This window comes from Gopherus evgoodei, chromosome 1, assembly GCF_007399415.2.
Source record: "Gopherus evgoodei ecotype Sinaloan lineage chromosome 1, rGopEvg1_v1.p, whole genome shotgun sequence".
NCBI lineage: Eukaryota > Metazoa > Chordata > Testudines > Testudinidae > Gopherus > Gopherus evgoodei.
The window spans coordinates 3,196,084-3,216,331 of NC_044322.1; the positions used below are offsets into that span (position 1 = coordinate 3,196,084).

Genomic DNA, 20,248 nt, shown 5'->3' on the forward strand with positions numbered 1-20,248 from the left:
GCCGTGTGTTTGGTTTGAAGCATGTTAGGGACTCCCCTTGGGATAACAAGCCTGGTATATCAATTTCTTTGTTAAATTGACAAACTTATATATGCTTGCAGTGTCCAGCGGGCATAACTGGACACTGCAAGATGGAGGTTCCTAGGTTTGTATCTGGGACAGAGATACTGGCTAGTGTCATTCGGCTGCACAATCCAAGCAGCGGCTGGCCAAAAGTGCTCACTCATGTAGCTGGGAGCAGCATGGCAGAGGCTGTGCATGAACAGCCCAGGAGTGGGATTCTCACAGCAGAACAGGGTAAGGCTGGCTCCCAGAGTCGAGGATTGGCGTGACCTAGCAGATCACCCATCCCGATAACACCAGGGGAATGTCACACCACTTACGCAAACACATTCCAGAAGTGTGGTACCAGAACACCCCGATACCAAGTATGGTGCAAATGCACTCCCCAAAGATAAAAGGAACATGCTGACCTCTCTTAAAGATAAGGTCAGGATGACAGGGAGATGGATAGAAATGTTTTTATTGAACTAACATGTGCAAGGTGATGAATGATAACTAACCACATCAGAGAGGCAACACATAACTTGTTTGTATTGAGGTATAAAGAGGTCTCGGAGCGGGTGTCTTTGGCCTGGGGGGAACGGAAACTCCCACCATTCACTGGGCTGGCCCATTCTAATGGGCATACATGGCTCAGAGGTTCTGTAGAATCAGTGGGATTCTAGGAGCATGCGTCATCGATAATAAACCTGACCGGGTGCCTGTGCTACTGAAACGGACCTGTGGTTTGACTGGGCCGTTTGGTCGAGGTGTGCCACATCGGCTGTCTGCGCAGAGCTGGGGCAGCACACTGAAACACCACACATACACATCGCCAATGACTGACTACAGCCTGGGCATAGAGGTTTCCCACGACCCAGTCATTTCATGACACAATTTCACAGTCACCCCCAGTTCAGAAGTGACACAGCCAGAGCCCCCAAATCATCACCAGCTGTGCCCCTGAGGGGTGGCTTATGCCTCTTCCATTCTTTTCTAGCACCCATGTGACTCCCTGCTGTGCCAGCTGTGGTGGTGCCTGACTTTTTTGAAAGGTGAGGCACAAATCACAAAATAACAACCCCCCCCCCCCCCCAATGTATAATGTAATAGCTACTTAGAAGGAAGAAGCAGCAGGCAGACCTGGAAGCAGGAGCTGCTACTGCTACCCAAGTTGGCATGAGTGGCAGAGCATGAGGTGGCCCTGGTGTTGGCATTGACTCCTTGTTCCCATGCATGGGGCCCTTTGAGGAGCTGCAAGCCTGATCCCTGCCTGCTGCAGACTCCATGCAGCCAAGGCTTAACTGCTGCAATCCTGCTGTGGCCTCACCAAGCTGTGGTTAATACAGCAATGCCCTGATAAAGTGACTCCTGGGCATGGTGAACTGCCATAGTAACAAGGCAACTACATGAGGCACGCTCCGCTATACTGAGATTTGAGCCTCACGCAGCCCTGCATGCTTTGAATTTGGGGGGTTGGCATCTGGCTACTGCAGAGAGTGAGCTGTGACATTTAACTCCACCCCCAATGTACCCTTAAATCTGTAGATATTTTCAAGTCAATAAAAACAAACATGCAAAATGGATGTTGTGGCTTTTGGGAACTCTTGGGTGGACTGCACCTCACCTGCTGGGTCTGACGAGCCACCCTTGCCAGACATCCGGGGAGCTGCCCTTGAGAAGCTGCTAGCTGCTAGCTGGCCAGGGGCATACAGCCCAGCGGCCAGGGAACATTAAGAAAAATAAAACCGAATAAAAAGGAACGACAGTCCCCTTATGGATATGAACTGGGACCGTATAGAACATGGTTGCAACCAAGGTCCTGTAGTGGCACCAAATCTTGTACAAAGGGGGTCAAATGAGGTGTCTTAGACAAAGTTTTGGTTTGCTGGTTATGATTATACTGTCTATATGTGTGTATCAGCTTTGTAGTTGAAGTTATGAATAGTGGCTCTATACTGTCTGTATTTCAAAATGATGCTGTGCTTCTGGGTGATACCCCAGACAAGTTGGTGTGAGCTCGGCCTAGCCTGCTTGATGGCCCATTAAGAATCATCAGCTACACAACTGACCCATTGAGAGAAGGCTGATATGTCTTGTAACTCAGCAAAGTATCAAAAAATCCTGTGGCACCTTATAGACTAACAGACGTTTTGGAGCATGAGCTTTCGTGGGTGAATACCCACTTCCTCAGATGCAACTGAGGAAGTGGGTATTCACCCACGAAAGCTCATGCTCCAAAATGTCTGTTAGTCTATAAGGTGCCACAGGATTCTTTGCTGCTTTTACAGATCCAGACTAACACGGCTACCCCTCTGATATTCAGCAAAGTATGCAGAGACTTGCCCATGTGACTCCAGACTCCATTTTGCTGTAATTTTCCACAGTAAGGACAAAGAGGTGTTCTTACACCTGGCAGAGACTATAAAAGGCTGATGCCTCACCTCCATCTTATCTTCAATCCTGCTTCCTACCTCTGGAGGGACCTTGCTACAAACTGAAGCTCTGAACAAAGGACTGAATGACCCGTCCCAACTGGGGATGTTCCAGAGACTTGATTTGAACCTGCAGTTATTCTATCACTGCTACAAGCCTGAACCAAGAACTTTGCCATTACTGGATGTAATTAATTCCATTTAACCAAGTCTATCTCTCATCTCTATCTTTTTCCTTTTATGAATAAACCTTTAGATTTTAGATCCTAAGGGATTGGCAACAGCATCATTTGTGGGTAAGATCTGATTTGTATATTGACCTGGGTCTGGGGCTTGGTCCTTTGGAATCAGAAGAACCTTTTTTCTTTTACTGGGATATTGGTTTTCATAATGATTTATCCCCATGATGAGTGGCACTGGTGGTGATACTGGGAAACTCGAGTGTCTAAGGGAATTGCTTGTGTGACTTGTGGTTAGCCAGTGGGGTGAGACCAAAGTCATCTTAATCTGGCTGGTTTGGTTTGCCTTAGAGGTGGAAAAACCCCAGCGTTGGGCTGTAACTGCCCTGCTTTAAACAATTTGTCCTGAATTGGCACTCTCAGTTGGATCCTGCCAGAACCAGCTTCATTACAATGACACACCAAAAAGTGTAGCAGAGAGGGGGACTTTACTAGGAGGAGAAAAACAGGACGAGCTGCATTCCCTAGAGACCACACAACCTGCTTAGCCAGGGGGCAGCTTGTCTCATAGACTCATAGACTCTAGGACTGGAAGGGACCTCGAGAGGTCATCGAGTCCAGTCCCCTGCCCTCATGGCAGGACCAAATACTGTGTAGACCATCCCTAATAGACATTTATCTAACCTACTCTTAAATATCTCCAGAGATGGAGATTCCACAACTTCCCTAGGCAATCTATTCCAGTGTTTAACTACCCTGACAGTTAGGAACTTTTTCCTAATGTCCAACCTAAATCTCCCTTGCTGCAGTTTAAGCCCATTGCTTCTTGTTCTATCATTGGAGGCTAAGGTGAACAAGTTTTCTCCCTTCTCCTGATGACACCCTTTTAGATACCTGAAAACTGCTATCATGTCCCCTCTCGGTCTTCTCTTTTCCAAACTAAACAAACCCAATTCCTTCAGCCTTCCTTCATAGGTCATGTTCTCAAGACCTTTAATCATTCTCGTTGCTCTTCTCTGGACCCTCTCCAGTTTCTCCACATCTTTCTTGAAATGCGGTGCCCAGAACTGGACACAATACTCCAGTTGAGGCCTAACCAGCGCAGAGTAAAGTGGAAGAATGACTTCTTGTCTTGTTTACAACACACCTGTTAATGCAACCCAGAATCACATTTGCTTTTTTTGCAACAGTATCACACTGTTGACTCATATTAAGCTTGTGGTCCACTATGACCCCTAGATCTTTCTGCCATACTCCTTCCTAAACAGTCTCCTCCCATTCTGTATGTGTGAAACTGATTGTTCCTTCCTAAGTGGAGCACTTTGCGTTTATCTTTATTGAACTTCATCCTGTTTACCTCAGACCATTTCTCCAATTTGTCCAGATCGTTTTGAATTTTGACCCTGTCCTCCAAAGCAGTTGCAATCCCTCCCAGTTTGGTATCGTCCGCAAACTTAATAAGCGTACTTTCTATGCCAACATCTAAATCGTTGATGAAGATATTGAACAGAGCCGGTCCCAAAACAGACCCCTGCGGAACCCCACTTGTTATAACTTTCCAGCAGGATTGGGAGCCATTAACAACTACTCTCTGAGTACGGTTATCCAGCCAGTTATGCACCCACCATATAGTAGCCCCATCTAAATTGTACTTTCCTAGTTTATCTATAAGAATATCATGTGAGACCGTATCAAATGCCTTACTAAAGTCTAGGTATATCACATCCACCGCTTCTCCCTTATCCACAAGGCTCGTTATCCTATCAAAGAATGTTATCAGATTAGTTTGACACGATTTGTTCTTTACAAATCCATGCTGGCTATTCCCTATCACCTTACCACCTTCCAAGTGTTTGCAGATGATTTCTTTAATTATCTGCTCCATTATCTTCCCTGGTACAGAAATTAAACTAACTGGTCTGTAGTTTCCTGGGTTGTTTTTATTTCCCTTTTTATAGATGGGCACTATATTTGCCCCCTTCCAGTCCTCTGGAATCTCCCCCGTCTCCCATGATTTCCCAAAGATAATAGCTAGAGGCTCAGATACCTCCTCTATTAACTCCTTGAGTATTCTAGGATGCATTTCATCAGGCCCTAGTGACTTGCAGGCATCTAACTTTTCTAAGTGATTTTTTACTTGCTCTTTTTTTATTTTATCTTCTAAACCTACCCTCTTCCCGTAAGCATTCACTATTCTAGACATTCCTTCAGACTTCTCAGTGAAGACCGAAACAAAGAAGTCATTAAGCATCTCTGCCATTTCCAAGTCTCCTGTTACTGTTTCCCCCTCCTCACTGAGCAGTGGGCCTACCCTGTCCTTAGTCTTCCTCTTGCTTCTAATGTATTGATAAAAAGTCTTCTTGTTTCCCTTTATTCCCATAGCTAGTCTGAGCTCATTTTGTACCTTTGCCTTTCTAATCTTGCCTCTGCAAGGGACTTGCTAAAAGCCACGTGTCCTCTGATTATTCCTATATATGGACACGTGGCTTTTAGCAAGTCCCTTGTCTTTGTAATCAGCCGCAGTGATCCAGATACTATAGAGATTACTCTGAAGTTCACCCAAGTGAATTGCTCCTGTCACTTTATCAGGTACTTTTGCTTGTGTGGTAACATCTCTGGAGTGAAGATAACCAGAACCGCTTGTGCTTTGATGGCGTTTTTCTCACCCAGAGCTCAAAGGTGAGCAGGCCAGCTTGCCTGTCAGTCATTCTGGGGCTCTAATCACTATCCCACCGTGCCTCACGTATTCCCCATTATATGACTACAGCGCATCCAAGGGGTTCAAAGTGGTGTCCACAGAGTAGGGTGACCAGATGTCCCAATTTTATAGGGACAGTCCTGATTTGGAGATCTTTTTCTTATATAGGCTCCTATTACCCCACCAATCCTGATTTTTCACACTTGCTGGTCACCCTACCATGGAGTTGCTTGGAGAGATGCAGCATGGTCTAGTGCACAGGGGATTGGCCTGGCCTGGCCTGGGCTACAGAAGTCCTGGGTTCACATCCCAGCTCTGACAGGTTACAGTCACACTATGCTAAACACTCCTCATAGTAAGCCTCTCTGAGCTGTACTGGGGCATCCCAAGTCAATGCAAACACAGGCTAGGTAGAGTCCTCAGGTGAGTGGGTCAGTTACTGAAAGATTAGAAGGAAGAGGCCTGAGCAAGAAGTTCTATGACTCCTTTATCTCACGTGAGATACAGCACAAAGGAAAAGTGCCCAGGAAGTTGGACTCTATAATCATTGGCCAAGGGTTGATCAGACATCTGACCTTTGAAATGAAGAGCTGGATTGTCTTCTTCCATGGCACTAGGCTGTTTGCCGGGCAAACACACTGAGCTCTTTGTTACTAACTCCAAAGGTAATGAGCGCTGATTAAAACTAAGCCCTGTTAATCACAGCACCTGAGTTGCTCAAAAGCATTCAGACCTGGGGAATTTGTTATTAACTCCAGAGGTGTAGCTGTTCTGCTAAGCAGTTGCTTGAAGCTACTGAGAAGAATTTTTCTGGTTTGGCCTTTCTGTAAGGTATGTTCCCCTGATGTTTTAATGTGTGTTTCTGTTGTGATCAAGGCTGGCTGGTGTCTTATGTCTAGAGTTTAGGTGTAAATGTAATTAGCTTTGATAATGCTTTATGAGGCTGCTGTAGGGAGGGGGCCCTTAATCTGGAGTTTATAGGCTAGTACCTGAAGATGAGGAAATCACTTAATGCAGAAAAATGGGAGGCTGACAAATATTTTTATTGTTTTTTTTTTGTTTTTTTTTAAGGAGGGAAGGCATTCTAAGCATTGCCCTCAGGTCCTGTATCTGCTGCCTTCAAAGGGCTGTAGAAACTAGCTCAGGGGATGCAGAAGCCAGTAACCTAAAATGAAAAGAAAAATTTTTTACTCTTTCCCTTTAAATTTCCCCCCGTGAACTGGCTTTTGTGAGTGTCACATGCTCTTCTGGCTTGTGATTCTCACATCATAACATTGTGCTAGTGTGTAACTGACTAGTCTAGTTTCCCTGTCCCAGCTGAGTGGAAGGTAACAGTAACCAGACAGTGCTAGGTTTAAGGTAGTGACTTAGTTTCCCTCCCCACCCCAGTTAAAGGGCTACTAAAATAACTTCTTGATACGTTAGAGTTGGCTAAGAGAAAAGCCCCAGGAGTGACTCAAGGACAGGAAAACCTGCCTCACTCAGAGAGATTCCAGGAGCTAGATCTGTTTGGTTTAATTAAGAGAATGCTAAGGTGTGACTTGTTCGGATCCTAAGTACTTACACAAGGAACAGAAATTTAATAGTAGAGAGCTCTTCAGTCTAGTATAGGAAGGTCTACCACAATCCAATGGCTGGAGAAGTTGAAGAAGATAAATTCAGACTGGAAATAAAGTGTAAATTTACAACAGGGAGGGTAACTAACCATTGCAACAACTTACCAAAGGTCATGGTGAATTCTCCATCACTGGCAACTTCTAAACCCAGACTGGCTGTTTTTCTGAACAATCTATTCTTCTTCGAGCAGGAATTCATTCAGGGCAGGTCTCTGGCTTGTGCTATACAGCAGGTCAGACTAGGGGATCAGGACCGGATGACTTATAAATTCTACTTCTCCTGTGTCAGCTTGAGGGTTTCCAGTCTCTCCTGCATTCAGAGAGCAGAGATGAGTTCAGCAGTGCCCCCATCTGTGAAAGGGGTGATGCCACAGGAAGAGGTGATGGTGCCTGATTTCTCTCCCAACCCAAAGGTCGAGGGTGTGTTGAAGCTGTGTCCGGGTTATAGGCAGGACTGTGAATTTGTATATGGTAACAGTCTGCAGTACACAGAGTCTGTGCGAAGACCTGCCTGTGGGAGAGCGGACAGTCAGTGTCTGTGCTTAACCTTTTCCCCATTCCACAGCTTTGGGGGGAGACTCTCCCCACCTCACAGAGGGCTGTACAGCTGACCATGCTAATGTTCAGAAAGCGATTTGACTGGCTCTGATACTAGCTAACAGCTGGCCAGGAATCCACTGGCCCACTGCTCAACCACATGAATCTCTGGGCAAGGGTCAGATTATGCAACCAGAAGCAAGTGTCTGGTGCTGTAATGCAGAGGGAATGGCATGAATGCACCCATAGGTGGGTGTTGGGTGTTGGGTGGAAAGGAGCTCACAACAAGGGTGGAAATCAGCAACTCTTGAGGCGAGACTGTGGGCGCTCAGCTCAGAGCATCTAGTGAGTCTTTCAAGACAAAGGAGACATCCAAAGGGTGAGTGCATCACTTTTGTCTCACAGAGATGCCTGGGATATAAAAGCTGCCAGAAGGTGGCTTCATGATCTCTCTCTTGGGTCTTCATAGAGCACCAGGCTGTAGCACAGGGGGTGGGGAACCTTTTTTCTATCGGGCCACTGACCCACAGAAAAAAATCAATCACAGGCCACACACAGCCCCGCAGGAGACATGGAGGCTCAGCGCTTCCCCTAGGCCCTGGGGTGGGGCCAGAAATGAGGGGTTCAGGGTGTGGGAGGGTCTCCAGGCTGTGGCACGTGGTTGGGGTGTGGGAGGGGGTTTGGGCTCTGGGTGGGGCTGAGGAGAGGGGTTTGGGGTGCAGGAGGGGGCCCAGGGCTGGGACCAAGGGGTTTGGAGTGGGCTCAGGGCTGGGGAAGGGGGTTTGGGGTGTGGGCTCTGGGAGGGAGTTAGGATGTGGGAGGGGGATCAGGGCTGGGGCAGGAGGTTGGGATGCAGGTGGGGATGTGGACTCTGGGAGGGAGTTAGGGTGTGGGAGAGAGTTGCAACCTGGGGCAAACAGTGTGGGTTGGGGTGTGGGGTCTGGGAGGGAGTTAGGATGCGGAAAGGGGTTCTGATCTGTGGCGGGGGGTTGGGGTGCTGAGTGTGGGGTCTGGGAGGGAGTTAGGGTGCGGGAGGGGGTTCTGATCTGTGGCGGGGGGTTGGGGGGGCTGAGTGTGGGGTCTGGGAGGGAGTTAGGGTGTGGGAGGGGGTTCTGACGGGGTGCAGGTTCCGGCTGGGTGGTGCTTACCTCAGGCAGCTCCTGGTCAGGGGTGCCGTAGGACTAAGGCAGGCTCCTTGCCTGCCCTGGATCAGTGCTGCTCCCAGAAGTGGCCAGAGTCTGTGGCCCCTAGGCAGAGAGGCCGGGGGCTCTGCACAATGCTGCTGCCCCCGCAGGTCCCATTGACTGTGGAGCCGGCCCTGGGGGCGGGGGCAGCGTGCAAAGCTATCCTGATTGCCCCAGCGCCCTGGGGCTGCAGGGACATGGTGGTCGCTTCTGGGAGCTGCGCGGAGCTGACTGGAGTTTTAATGGCCTGGCAACCCCAGCTCCCCTCCTGCAGCGGGACAGGCCACTCACAGTGTGGAGAGTTGCCATAGCTTCCCCACCCCTGCTATAGCACCTTAATAGTGATGCTGTTACATGGGGAGCTGTTGGCATTTTGTGCCCTCAATGAGGGGAGAAAAGTCACATCTGGGCAGCTGCTCTAACATGTCTTCTCTTCCACCCCACCCCTCGCTCTGGTTGTAGGGAGATGGCAGCGCAGTGGGCTGTGTTGGCGCTGTTGGCTGCCTGCGTGGCCAGTGCTGCGAAGGAATCTGTGCTCAACATGTGCATGGACGCCAAGCACCACAAAACCGAGCCAGGCCCAGAGGAGGCGCTGCATGGCCAGGTAAGGCAGCGCTGGCCTAGTGACACATGTCAGGCTGATGTCACACCACTTGGGGCGCTGGGTGACGAATAACAGAGTCACCTGGACCTGTCGTCCCTTCCAGTGCAGGCTTGTTTCTTTCTACTAGAGACTGGTGCCTCGGCAGAGGGTGCCTGGAGGAGCCAAATGTGCTGTAGGGAAGGTTTTTGCGACGCACCAAGACTGTTTTCATGGGGCCTGGCTCTGTGGCCCTTTCCCATAGGGCAAGCCTCGTGAGGCGACTCCTGGATGGGCTTCAGGATCCGTCACTCGCTGACACTGTCTTACTGGGCATGCCTCCCCTCTCCCGCTCCTCCAAACCTTGTAGGGTGACCAGACAGCAAGTGTGAAAAATTGGGACAGGGGGTGGGGGGTAATAGGAGCCTATATAAGAAAAGGACCCAAAAATTGGGACTGTCCCTATAAAATCGGGACATCTGGTCACCTTAAAACCTTGTAGTGTTGGACCCAGCAAAACCAGCCCATGCAAAGCAGGCAACAGAGGGCCACTTTGTCCTTCTGAAATGAAGCCCCCCTCAACCCCTTGCTGATCCCGCAGAGTGAGCAGCATGAGCAGATCCACCCATCATGCTCCCCGTTGCATGGGCGTGGCCCCTCCATTCGCTAGTCTTGTGAAGTGCTTTGAGAGCCTCAAAGAGAAGGGCAAAATGCTATCGCCACCACCAGGCCATGGGCCTGGCCTCAGCAGGAGCAGTCCCACGAGGCACCACGAGAGACTGGTGATGCTGCTGCATCCACAGCATCCTGTCTGCCCCCCAGGAGAGTGCAGAGTCCCCTGCATACCCGTCTCTCACTGTGTTCGCAGTGTGTCCTGTGGAAAGACAACGCCTGCTGCACGGCCAACACCAGCACTGAGGCTCACCAGGACCAGTCCTACCTGTACAACTTCAACTGGAACCACTGTGGGGTGATGCCAGAGAAGTGCAAGCAGCACTTCATCCAGGACACGTGTCTGTACGAGTGCTCGCCCAACCTGGGGCCCTGGATCGACCAGGTCAGGGGGTGTTGCGGCCAGGCACTGGGGGTGGGGGAGAAGGCTGGCTTGGTGCATGTGCTTTAGTGGCGGGTTCCAGTGACTAACAGTTGGCTGCATAGGGTCTCCTGTTCCTTCAGCTTGGGCAGTAGAGATGTGTGCTTACAGTGTTGAAGGTCTGGGTTCAGTTCCCCCTGACAATTAGTGACCCTGTATCCAGCTGAGGCCCATTGCATGTGTGTAGGACGATTTCCTCCAAAGGTTCCTGTGGGCAGGTGGCTGCAATGAAGAAAACCTCCCTTGTGTTTTATGTACCTCCCGAGTCCCACCAGAACGGCTCTGACCCAGCACTCCAACCGGCTGCCTCTGTTCCGGCGTGATGGGGCTCGTACTGGGTGCATATGGGGGAGGCAGTCTTAGAGATTACATTGACTTGGCTTCCTCCAACCCCCTGGCTGGGAGCAGAGGAGCTCTCCCGGACACCGAGCTGGGGTGGGCTGCATGGGACGCCTGTTGGGCTGTGGATGCTGCCGTTCAGGTGTGCAGGGAGGCTGCTGTGAGTCTCTCTCTTCCCCCGGGGACTGGGCCTGGTTCTGCTGGGACCAGCATTGGCTCTGTTCTTGTGCAATGCCATTCCGTGGAGCTAGATCACGGGGTGGAGAAGAGCATGTAGGTAACCCCTGCTCCCTGGGGCGGCTTGGGGGTGACTGTGGCCCAGAGCTTCCCCTTGATGCTCATAGCCCCGTGTCCTGCCAGGCGGATACCAGCTGGCGCCGGGAGAGGATCCTCAACGTGCCGCTGTGCAAGGAGGACTGTGAGCTGTGGTGGGAGGACTGCCAGGATGCCATCACTTGCAAAGAGAACTGGCACAAGGGCTGGAACTGGACCTCAGGTCAGCGAGCCACTGACAGAACCCACCGCACTCCACGCACCTAGGGTTGCCAGGCATCCAGTTTTCATCTGGTTGAAAAGGGCCCCAACAGCTCCAGTCAGCACTGCTGACTGGGCCCTTAAAAGTCCTTACTACCTGCCCCTGTTCCAGGCGGCTTCCGGAAGCAGCCGTCAGGTCCCTGTGGCCCCTAAGCATATGAATTGCCCACACCCTGAGTGCCGGCTCCGCAGCTCCCATTGGCCAGGAACTGAGACCAATGGGAGCTGTGGGGGCAGCACCTGCAGGTGCGAGGGCAGCGCACGGAGACTCCCTGGCAGCCCACGAGCCTAGGGGCTGCAGGGACCTCGTGGCCACTTCCTGGGAGCTGCAGTAAGTGCCACCGGGATCCCATACCCAAGCCCTGAGGCCCCCCCCGCACCCTTCATTCTCCCCCCCCCGCCCCGAGCCTGCACCCGCAGCTGGAGCCCTCACCCCCCTCCCATACCCCAAATCCTGCCCCAACCCAGTGAAAGTGAGTGAGGGTGAGGGAGGGCGCGCAATGGAGGGAGGGGGGATAGGGCAAGCAGGGGGCGGGGCCTTGGAGAAGGGGTGGGGCAGGGGGCAGGGCAGGGGTATTAAATCTTGTGCGATTAGAAAGTTGGCAACCCTAAGCGCGCCTCAGGACAGAGCCAGGCTGCTGCAGCCTGGGAGGTGGCTGGAGCAAGGGCCTCTGGCTGGAGGATGGGGTCACACTTTGCTGTGTGGGTTCAGGTGTTTTGATTGGAGGAGGGGCTCACATTTCTCCCTGCCCTTGACAACAGCAGCCCCTCTACAGACTGAGGGCTGGGATCCAGAGAGCAGTACTGGGAGTGAGGGGCTGAGGGCTGTAGTCTCATCTGGTCTCTGTGCCAGCCCCAGTGGAAGGAAGTGGGTGGGATAAAAAGATGTGGATAAAAAGCCGGCTAACTGGCAGGTCTCACAATGGGGAATCATTGCTGAGTGAGTGTGTTCCCAGTGGGATCTCGCAGGGACTGGTTCTTGGCCCTACGCTACTAAACATTTTTATTAATGTCCCAGAAGAAATGAAATCATCCCGGATAAAGTTTGCAGATGACTGAAAAACTGTGGGAGTGGTAAATACCGAAGAGGAGACATCCCTGATACAGAGCGATTAAGCTGGGCCCGAGCAATCAATGTGTGTTTTAATACAGCAAAATGTACACACCTAGGCCCAAGGAATGTAGGCCTAATTCACTCAGTAGGGGACTCTATCCTAGGAAGCAGTGACCAGGAAAAAGATTGGGAACAGTGCCGGGGGGAGGCAGATAGACAGACATGGATAATCAGCTGAACAGGAACTCCCAGTGCCATACTGTGGTCAAAAGGACTAACGTGATCCTGAGATGCTTAAACAGGGGAATCTCAGGTAGGAGTGGAGAGGTGATTTCACCTTTGTGTTTGGCACTGATGCGACCACTGCTGGAATCTGGGGTCCAGCTCTGGTGCCCACAATTCCAGAAGGAAGTAGATTGGAAAGAGGTCCAAGAAGAGCCATGAGATTGATGAACGGAATAGAAAACCTGCCTTGTAGGGATAGAGTCAAGGAGCTCAATCTGTTTAGCTCAACAGAGAGAAGGTTAGGGGGTAACTTGATTCCGGTCTAGAAGCGTCTACGTGGGGAACAGATATTTAGTAACAGGCTTGTCTGTCTAGCAGAGAAAGGTCTAACACAGTCCAATGGCTGAAAGTCGAACCTAGGCACATTCAGGCTGGAAATAAGGTGACATGTTTAATGGTGAGAGTAATTAAGCACTGGATCAATTTACCGAGGGATGTGAATCATAGAATATTGGGGTTGGAGGTATCTAGTCCAATCCCCTGCACAAAGCAGGACCAATCCCAGACAGATTTTTACCCCAGTTCCCTAAATGGCGCCTTCAAAGATTGAACTCACAACCCTGGGTATAGCAGGCTAATGCTCAAACCACTGAACTGTCCCTCCATCCTTTCATGAGGGAGTCTCCATCACTGGCAATTTTTAAATCAAACTTGGCTGTTTGTTCTGAAAGCTCCACTCTAGGGATTATTTGGGGGCAGGTCTCTGGCAGGAGGTCAGACTCATTGATCACGGTGGTTGAGCCTGGTCTCGGAATTAGTGAATGTTGTGTTAGGACAACTCCCTACGAGAAGGATCAAGGTGCACTGGTGCAGCTCTGGGAGGAAGCCAGCCCCAGCTCCAGCACTTCCTGGTGTCTCATTCTTACTAACACTAAACCGTCCATCTTTCTTGCTCAGACAAAAGCAAGTCCCTCCAGCCGAGGGGGGTGAGAGCCCAGGCAGCCCCTCTAGGATAAATCCAGGATGTGAGTGACATGGCTTCAAGCCCTTGAACTTCACTTCACAGGGAAGGACTGTTTCTCCCACAAGACAGCTGGGCCATTGCCAGCTCAGCCAGTAGCCAGGGACTGGCGGATGCCTAGCAGCGAGAGATGGGGAAGGCTGCCTGGAGGGAGTCCAGCCACAGCTTGCTCACTGCTGCCCTCTCTCTCCCTCTCCAGGGACCAACTGGTGCCCCCGTGGCTTCATGTGCCAGCCATTCAAATACGTCTTCCCCCGGCCGGCAGACCTGTGTGAGAAGATCTGGTCCAACTCGTACAAATACACCATGGAGCACCGGGGCAGTGGGCGCTGCATCCAGATGTGGTTTGACCCTGCCAACGGGAACCCCAACGTGGCCGTGGCCAAGTACTATGCCCAGAACGGGAGAGACGCCTCTCCTACATCGCGGGCTGTCCTGCTGCTTCTGCTGCCGGCTGCTCTCCTGTTCCTGCTCTGAGCATCTGGAAGCTGCTAGTCCTCGGGTCTTGAAATAGCAGGGCCTGGTGGCTGGCTGAAAGCACCCTAGCTATGGCCTCTGACTCTGGCAGCTCCACTGGCTTATACAGGAAATATTTCTTCTCTAGGCATGGGGTGTGTTCACCCTGCGGCCCTGCCTTGGGCTCTGGCTGGCAGATGATTCAAGATTCCATCCGGCTGCTTCTAACCTGGACAAGACTCAATAGAACCAGATTATCCCCATCCTCTCCTGCCCTTGAACGTCACTCACTCCATGGTTTTATTGTCTCGGTGTTCTCCTGCCACGCTCCTCTCTTCCAGCGGGCTCTGCGGGGAGATCCCTCCATGGACCGTGTCCCTGGGGATTTGAGCTCTGTAACATGCTGTGACTCATTGGCTGGGTGCACTTCCTCTGTTGGGTAGCAGAGCCAGGCAGGTCCCCTCTAACGATGGTGCCCGCAGTCATCTGCAGGGCTGGCTTTAGGCCGATTCGCCCGATTCCCGTGAATCAGGCCCCGTGCCTACCAGGGCCCCGCAGCATCTGGAAGAGGGGCCCCACAAGGTAAGGAAGGACCCTCTGCTGAAGTGTCGCCAGAAACAGTGGCAACTGATTGAGCTGCCACTGAAGGTAGTGGCAGCAATTTGGCAGCAGCTCAATTCGGTGGCATTTCAGCAGCAGCTCTTTCTAATCGGGCCCCGCACGTCCTAAAGCCGGCTCTGGTCATCTGGGTGCTTGTGCCCCTCAGCCCTCCATTGACAGGACTGGCCACTGTCTTTGCACTTGAATGTGCAAAGCAGCAGAAACCCCAAAGGGAAGACAGCAAATATGTGGGGCTGGGCAGGGGAGAGGCATTGGGACACCTTGGGGGATGAAAATTGCGAAGAGAACAAGGCTTTTGGACCCTCTCATCCAGCCTTGCTCTGTCTCCTTCCCTGCCATCCTGTGGCCCCTGGAAATACAGGTGTCTCTTGCCCTGGCTTGCAGCCTGCCCTGGTGTCTCCGCTTCAGCCCATGAGATTCTCCTCTCTGTACCTTTGGGGGGCAGGGGCCCCATATGCGCACAGAGGCATCACTACCCCATCCTTGCATACCTTGCTGCTGTTCTGCTGTGTGATTGGGTCTCTGTCTCCTGTGCCGCTGCTCCAATTCCTCTTCTGTCTGAGCTTCCCCAGCCCGACCCTAGCTCCCGGAGGGTTCTCAGTTCCCGGCCCCTGCTCTGGCAGAAGACTAACTGGAAGTGCTGCCCAGCATGGCCGCAGGCAGTGCCTGGCCAGAGCCAGAGTCTCTGCACCCCGTGGTGACTGATTGGGCTCTGACCTGGTCTGAGCCGCTCCATGGTAGCTGTGTTGCTATGGCTAATGCTCCCAGCGCTGACACCAAGAGTTCCTACAGCCCGTAGAACCGGAGCAATGCTTGGGAACACCGTCCTGCTCCATGCTGGCCACCACGGTCCAGCCAAACTGCCCAGCGACCACCATGGGGCGTTGCTGGAAATCTGAGCCCCTCTAGCTGGCAGCTGTGACTCAGGAGAAATAAACTCTCCCAGCTCTGCTCTCTGTGCTCGTCTGTGGTACCAGCTGGCTTGGAAGTTAGGCCCCTCTGTCTAAACTGAGCAAGAGTGGACTGCTGGGCCAGTGGTGTGGAGTTGGCAGGGTCCTCATAAGGAGGTGTTAGTACCATTATACAAGGCATTGGTGAGACCTCATCTGGAATACTGTGTGCAGTTCTGGTCTCTCGTGTTTAAGAAAGATGAATTCAAACTGGAACAGGTACAGAGAAGGGCTACTAGAATGATGCGAGAAATGGAAAACCTGTTTTATGAAAGGAGACTCAAAGAGTTTGGCTTGTTTAGCTTAATGAAAAGAAGGCTGAGGGGAGATATGATTGCTCTCTATAAAGATATCAGAGAGATAAATACCAGGGAGGGAGAGGAATTATTTAATCTCAGTACCAATGTGGACACAAGAACAAATGGATATGAACTGACCATCAGGAAGTTTAGACTTGAAGTTAGATGAAGGTTTCTAAACATTAGAGGAGTGAAGTTCTGGAACAGCCTTCCCAGAGGAGCAGTGCAGGCAAAAGACATATCTGGCTTTAAGACTAAGATTAAGTTTATGGAGGGGCTGGTATGATGGGATAGCCTAATTTTGGCAATTAATTTGGCAATTGATCTTTGATTATCAGCAGGTAGTATGCCCAGTGGTCTGTGATGGGATGTTAGATGGGGTGGGATCTGAGTTACTACACAGAATTCTTTCCTGGGTGCTGACCGGTGAGTCTTGCCCACATGCTCAGGGTTTAGCTGATCACCATATTTGGGGTCGGGAAGGAATTTTCCTCTAGGGAAGACTGGCAAAGGCCCTGGAGGTTTTTCGCCTTCTTCTGCAGCGTGGGGCACGGGTCACTTGCTGGAGAATTCTCTGCACCTTGAGGTCTTCAAACCACAATTTGACGACTTCAATAGCTCAGGTTAGGGGTTTGTTACAGGAGTGGGTGGGTGAGATTCTGTGGCCTGTGTTGTGCAGGAGGTCGGACTAGATGATCATAATGGTCTCTTCTGACCTTAAATCCTATGAGTCTATGACTCTAACAGTCCAGGGGATCCTCTGGAAACCAGCCTCTCTCTGCTTTGGCTTTAGATGAGTATCTGGTTAATGCTGACTCCTGCAGGATTCTCTCCCATCTAGGGGCAGAAATAAACTCTGCCCTGCTCCCCTACGCAGGCACAACTGTCCTGGAACGTGCCTGCACAATGCTAAACCTACAAACTAGCCAAGAGCAAGTAAACCCCACCTCTGAGCCAATGTAAACACAAACCGAACTGGGTAAAGGAAGCACCTGCCGCCTCTGGTGATGCGTTCTAATCCCATGGAATAAAGTAGGTCATAGATTCAAATCCATAAGGGTCGTGTGTGATCATCCAGGCTCACCTCCTGTGCAGCCCAGGCCAGATACCTGCCCCCCAGTAATCCCTAGAGAAGATATTTTAGAAGAACAGCCAGTCTGGATTTTTAAATTGCCAGTGACGGAGAATGCACCATGCCCCTTGGGAAATGGATCTAATGGTTAAATACTCTCCCCCTTTAAAACTGTGTAGCTTCTCTCCAGTCAGGCCTTGTCTGCTGGGGCGGGCACTGCCCACCACAGCAGTTGCACAGTAGCTCCTGGGTGCACACTCCATTCCAGAATCACTGCTCCACTCCCCAGGTGGAGTCATTAATCTGGAGTGAAGTCGCTCTATGTCAGAGCAGTGCCAACCAAGGGAGTCGTTCTGGAATAGCCGTGTGAGCTTTCTCCCCTTAGGAGCTGTGCCTACTGCAGTTCTGAGCTTGAGCTAAACAGTCTTGGGCCGGGCTGCAGTCCTGTGTGCCGAGCTGGCCAGAGGACAACAATCCAGTTTTGCAACAACTGCTAAGCTTCTGCACGGAGACCGCCTGGCAACGAAACCAAAACCTGGGACCTGTCAGGGTGAAATGGCGTTGTACCCAAATGGCTCTTGTCTGATCAAGCAGCTGAGGGGGTTGAGTGGGGTCTCTTGGGACAGACGTGAACCCCCAAATCCTTCCTGGTGCAAATTCTGTCAGAATAGAACCACCAGCAAACTGTCTTGGGTTTGACAAAACTGCCCAATATGAGTCATTCCACATTGGCAAAGGTCCCAACTAGCGCTCCCTGCATCCGGAGCTGTCTACCTGTAAGGGGTTTACCTGTGTTTAAAGAGGTGGGGGCCAGTCCCAAGCGGACGACATCACTTTTAGGAGCTACTGCTCTCTGGCCTCCGCTAATCTGGAAGGAGACACTCAGGAAGACCAAGCTGCAGCTGAATGGGGAATGGCCAATGGCTGGGGACAAAGAACGCTGCTTCCTTTGGCTAGAATCACAGCGATGCTACTCTGAGCACTGGCTGATGGGGCCGCAGAAGGCAGAGAAATAACTTAGCTGAAGCGTGATGGGACGGGGAAGTGCTGGCAACAAGGAATGGAAGGTCTATGTGAGCTCCCAGCCACCGTCTGGCAGCATGGACTGATGCTAGTGTCTGCAGCTGATACAACTCTAGTTGTAGTCTCCAGGCTGCTGTATTGGACTCCCTATGCTTCTAAGCCAATGTGTTCCTGCTGGTGTCCAGACTCTATCTCTAGTTCTTGCCTCTTGGGCACATTCCTGGGGTCCAGACTCCCTTGCTAGTTCCCCCTTCTTGGGATGTCAAACCCTGTGGTCCCAATGCCCTAAAAGACATGCTGCAGCTCCCTGATAGCTTGTGCTCAGACCCCAGAGCGCTACCCATGTTGGCACTCTGGTGTGCAGTCAAACTCTTTGGGGACTGCGTGAGAATTGCAGCAGGGACCTGGGGGTTGTGATACATAGAGGTACCAATGACATGGGGGAAGGTAGGAGAGAGGTCCTGGAGGCCAAACTTAGGCCACTAGGTCAGAGATTAAAGTCCAGGATCTCCATGGGAGCATTCTCTGAAATACTTCCAGTTCCACGCACAGGGCCAGTTAGGCAGAGCTGCAGGGTCTCAATGTGTGGCTGAGGATAGTGGAGGGAGGAAGGCTCTAGATTTGTTAGGAAGTGGGAAACTTTTGGGTAAAGGGGGAACCTACCCAGGAAAGATGGGCTCCACCAAAACCAAAATGGGACCAGATTGCTGGCATGAGAAATGAAAAAGGCTGTAGAGTTTTTAAAGAAAGAGCTAGGGTACGGAGGAGCACATGGGAAGATCTATTGAAGGGGACTCTCTCTAGTAGACAGGAGAGGCTAGAAGCTGATAAAGTACATGTAGGAAGAGAAACAGTCACAGGGAAAAGAGTCCCAGTCAGTTACATCCCATACGGGCAGCCAGCTAAAGGGTGACCAGTTCTGTAAGTGCAGGTGTACAAATGCTAGCAGTGTCACTAGTGAGATGGGAGAAGGCGAGTGCCTGGTTTTAAATGAGGATATAACAGGAGTTAGGCAGGCTGGAGAGCCTCATGACCGTGGGTGCCAGCCTCCGGGCAGATTGTGACAAACCAGAGCACAGACCCGCCAAGTGGCTGTGAGTTCTGTACTTAGATTTCACCAACCAAACAGCAAACGTGAAATCCTCACGTATGAGAACAACCTTCACATGGAGTCCCAGATAGTTCCTCTGGGCATTCCGGTCTGTCTTGCAGATCTCAATAGCACAGCTTGGCCAGTATAAGCCACGCCCACACTAGGGGTACGTCTACACTGCCGTCAGGAGGTGTGAGTGCGTGTACGCATACCTGAGCTAGCGTGGATCTAGCTTAGTATGTGCCCAGGCCACTCAAGCAGGTACCCAGGCCCTGGGCGGGCAGCTTCAGTGCCAGTGTTACTGCTGTGCTGGGAGCTGGCCAGATCAAAGCTGGCTGGGGGGAGTCTCCACGGGCTGCAGTAACATCTGAGTGCCGGGTAGCCCCACCCTAGCAGTGCAGTGTCCGAGTGGGGCTCGGTGGCGAAGGGATGTGGCGGTGGCCTAAGGACCCTGGCTATCCCCTGCCTCTAGCGAGAGGGCGCTTGCCCAGGGTGGCTGGGTGTCAGCTCCCGAACACCACCGGCCTGTCAGTCGCTCAAGCGCTCTCCTCTGGGCTAGGCCAGCCCTGGCTTTGCTTTGCAGGTTTTCACCAGGTGCACCCCAGGCTCCGAGTCCCTTTGGATCGTTCCCCTGTGATAACCACTCCCTGGCACTGGCGCCTCACAGAAATCCCCTCTCTCCTGCCCCCCAAGGAGCAGAGCACCCCCCAGTTAATCACCGTGCCTGGAAACCGCACAGCACCTGCCAGCAAACAAAGGAAGGTTTGTTTAATATAGAGATTCTACTGGAAACGAGCGAGCGCCCTGGAAACAAATGGTTCCCAGACACAACAAAATCCTGAAACACGAACCTGGGCCTACACTTATCGATAGTTCCCCTGCCTGGCTAATACAGTAGGTTTCCCCCTCACCGTTCAGTCTGTTGTGGAGCCGGCTGGCTTCACAGGAGCCAGGATCCCATTTTTCATGAGAACACTCCCACCCCTCAAGAGGTCTGCATCCTTAGTGAAAGGATCGGGACCACCCCTCACGTTATAGTGGAACAGCCTTTGGTGTCTGTTCATAGGCAGGAAGATCCCTTGTCCGTTGTAATGTCCCATTTTCACCTCCAAGTGGTGCGGAAGGTTTGCAATGGTCTCAGAGTTTCCAGGATGGAGCGCTGGTATTACATCCCCGGCTAACCAGAGCGGGGTCACC

At 51.6% G+C, this 20,248-nt stretch overlaps 1 protein-coding gene across 1 annotated transcript; it reads left to right on the forward strand.

The window, feature by feature from the left end:
• The first annotated feature begins 9,157 nt into the window (after positions 1-9,157).
• Positions 9,158-14,595, forward strand: FOLR3 (folate receptor gamma). Its single transcript, XM_030556380.1, has 4 exons — positions 9,158-9,295; positions 10,140-10,328; positions 11,064-11,199; positions 13,737-14,595. The coding sequence occupies exons 1-4, from the start codon at positions 9,158-9,160 to the stop codon at positions 14,012-14,014; spliced, it is 741 nt and encodes a 246-aa protein (XP_030412240.1). The 3' UTR covers positions 14,015-14,595.
• The last annotated feature ends 5,653 nt before the right edge of the window (positions 14,596-20,248 follow it).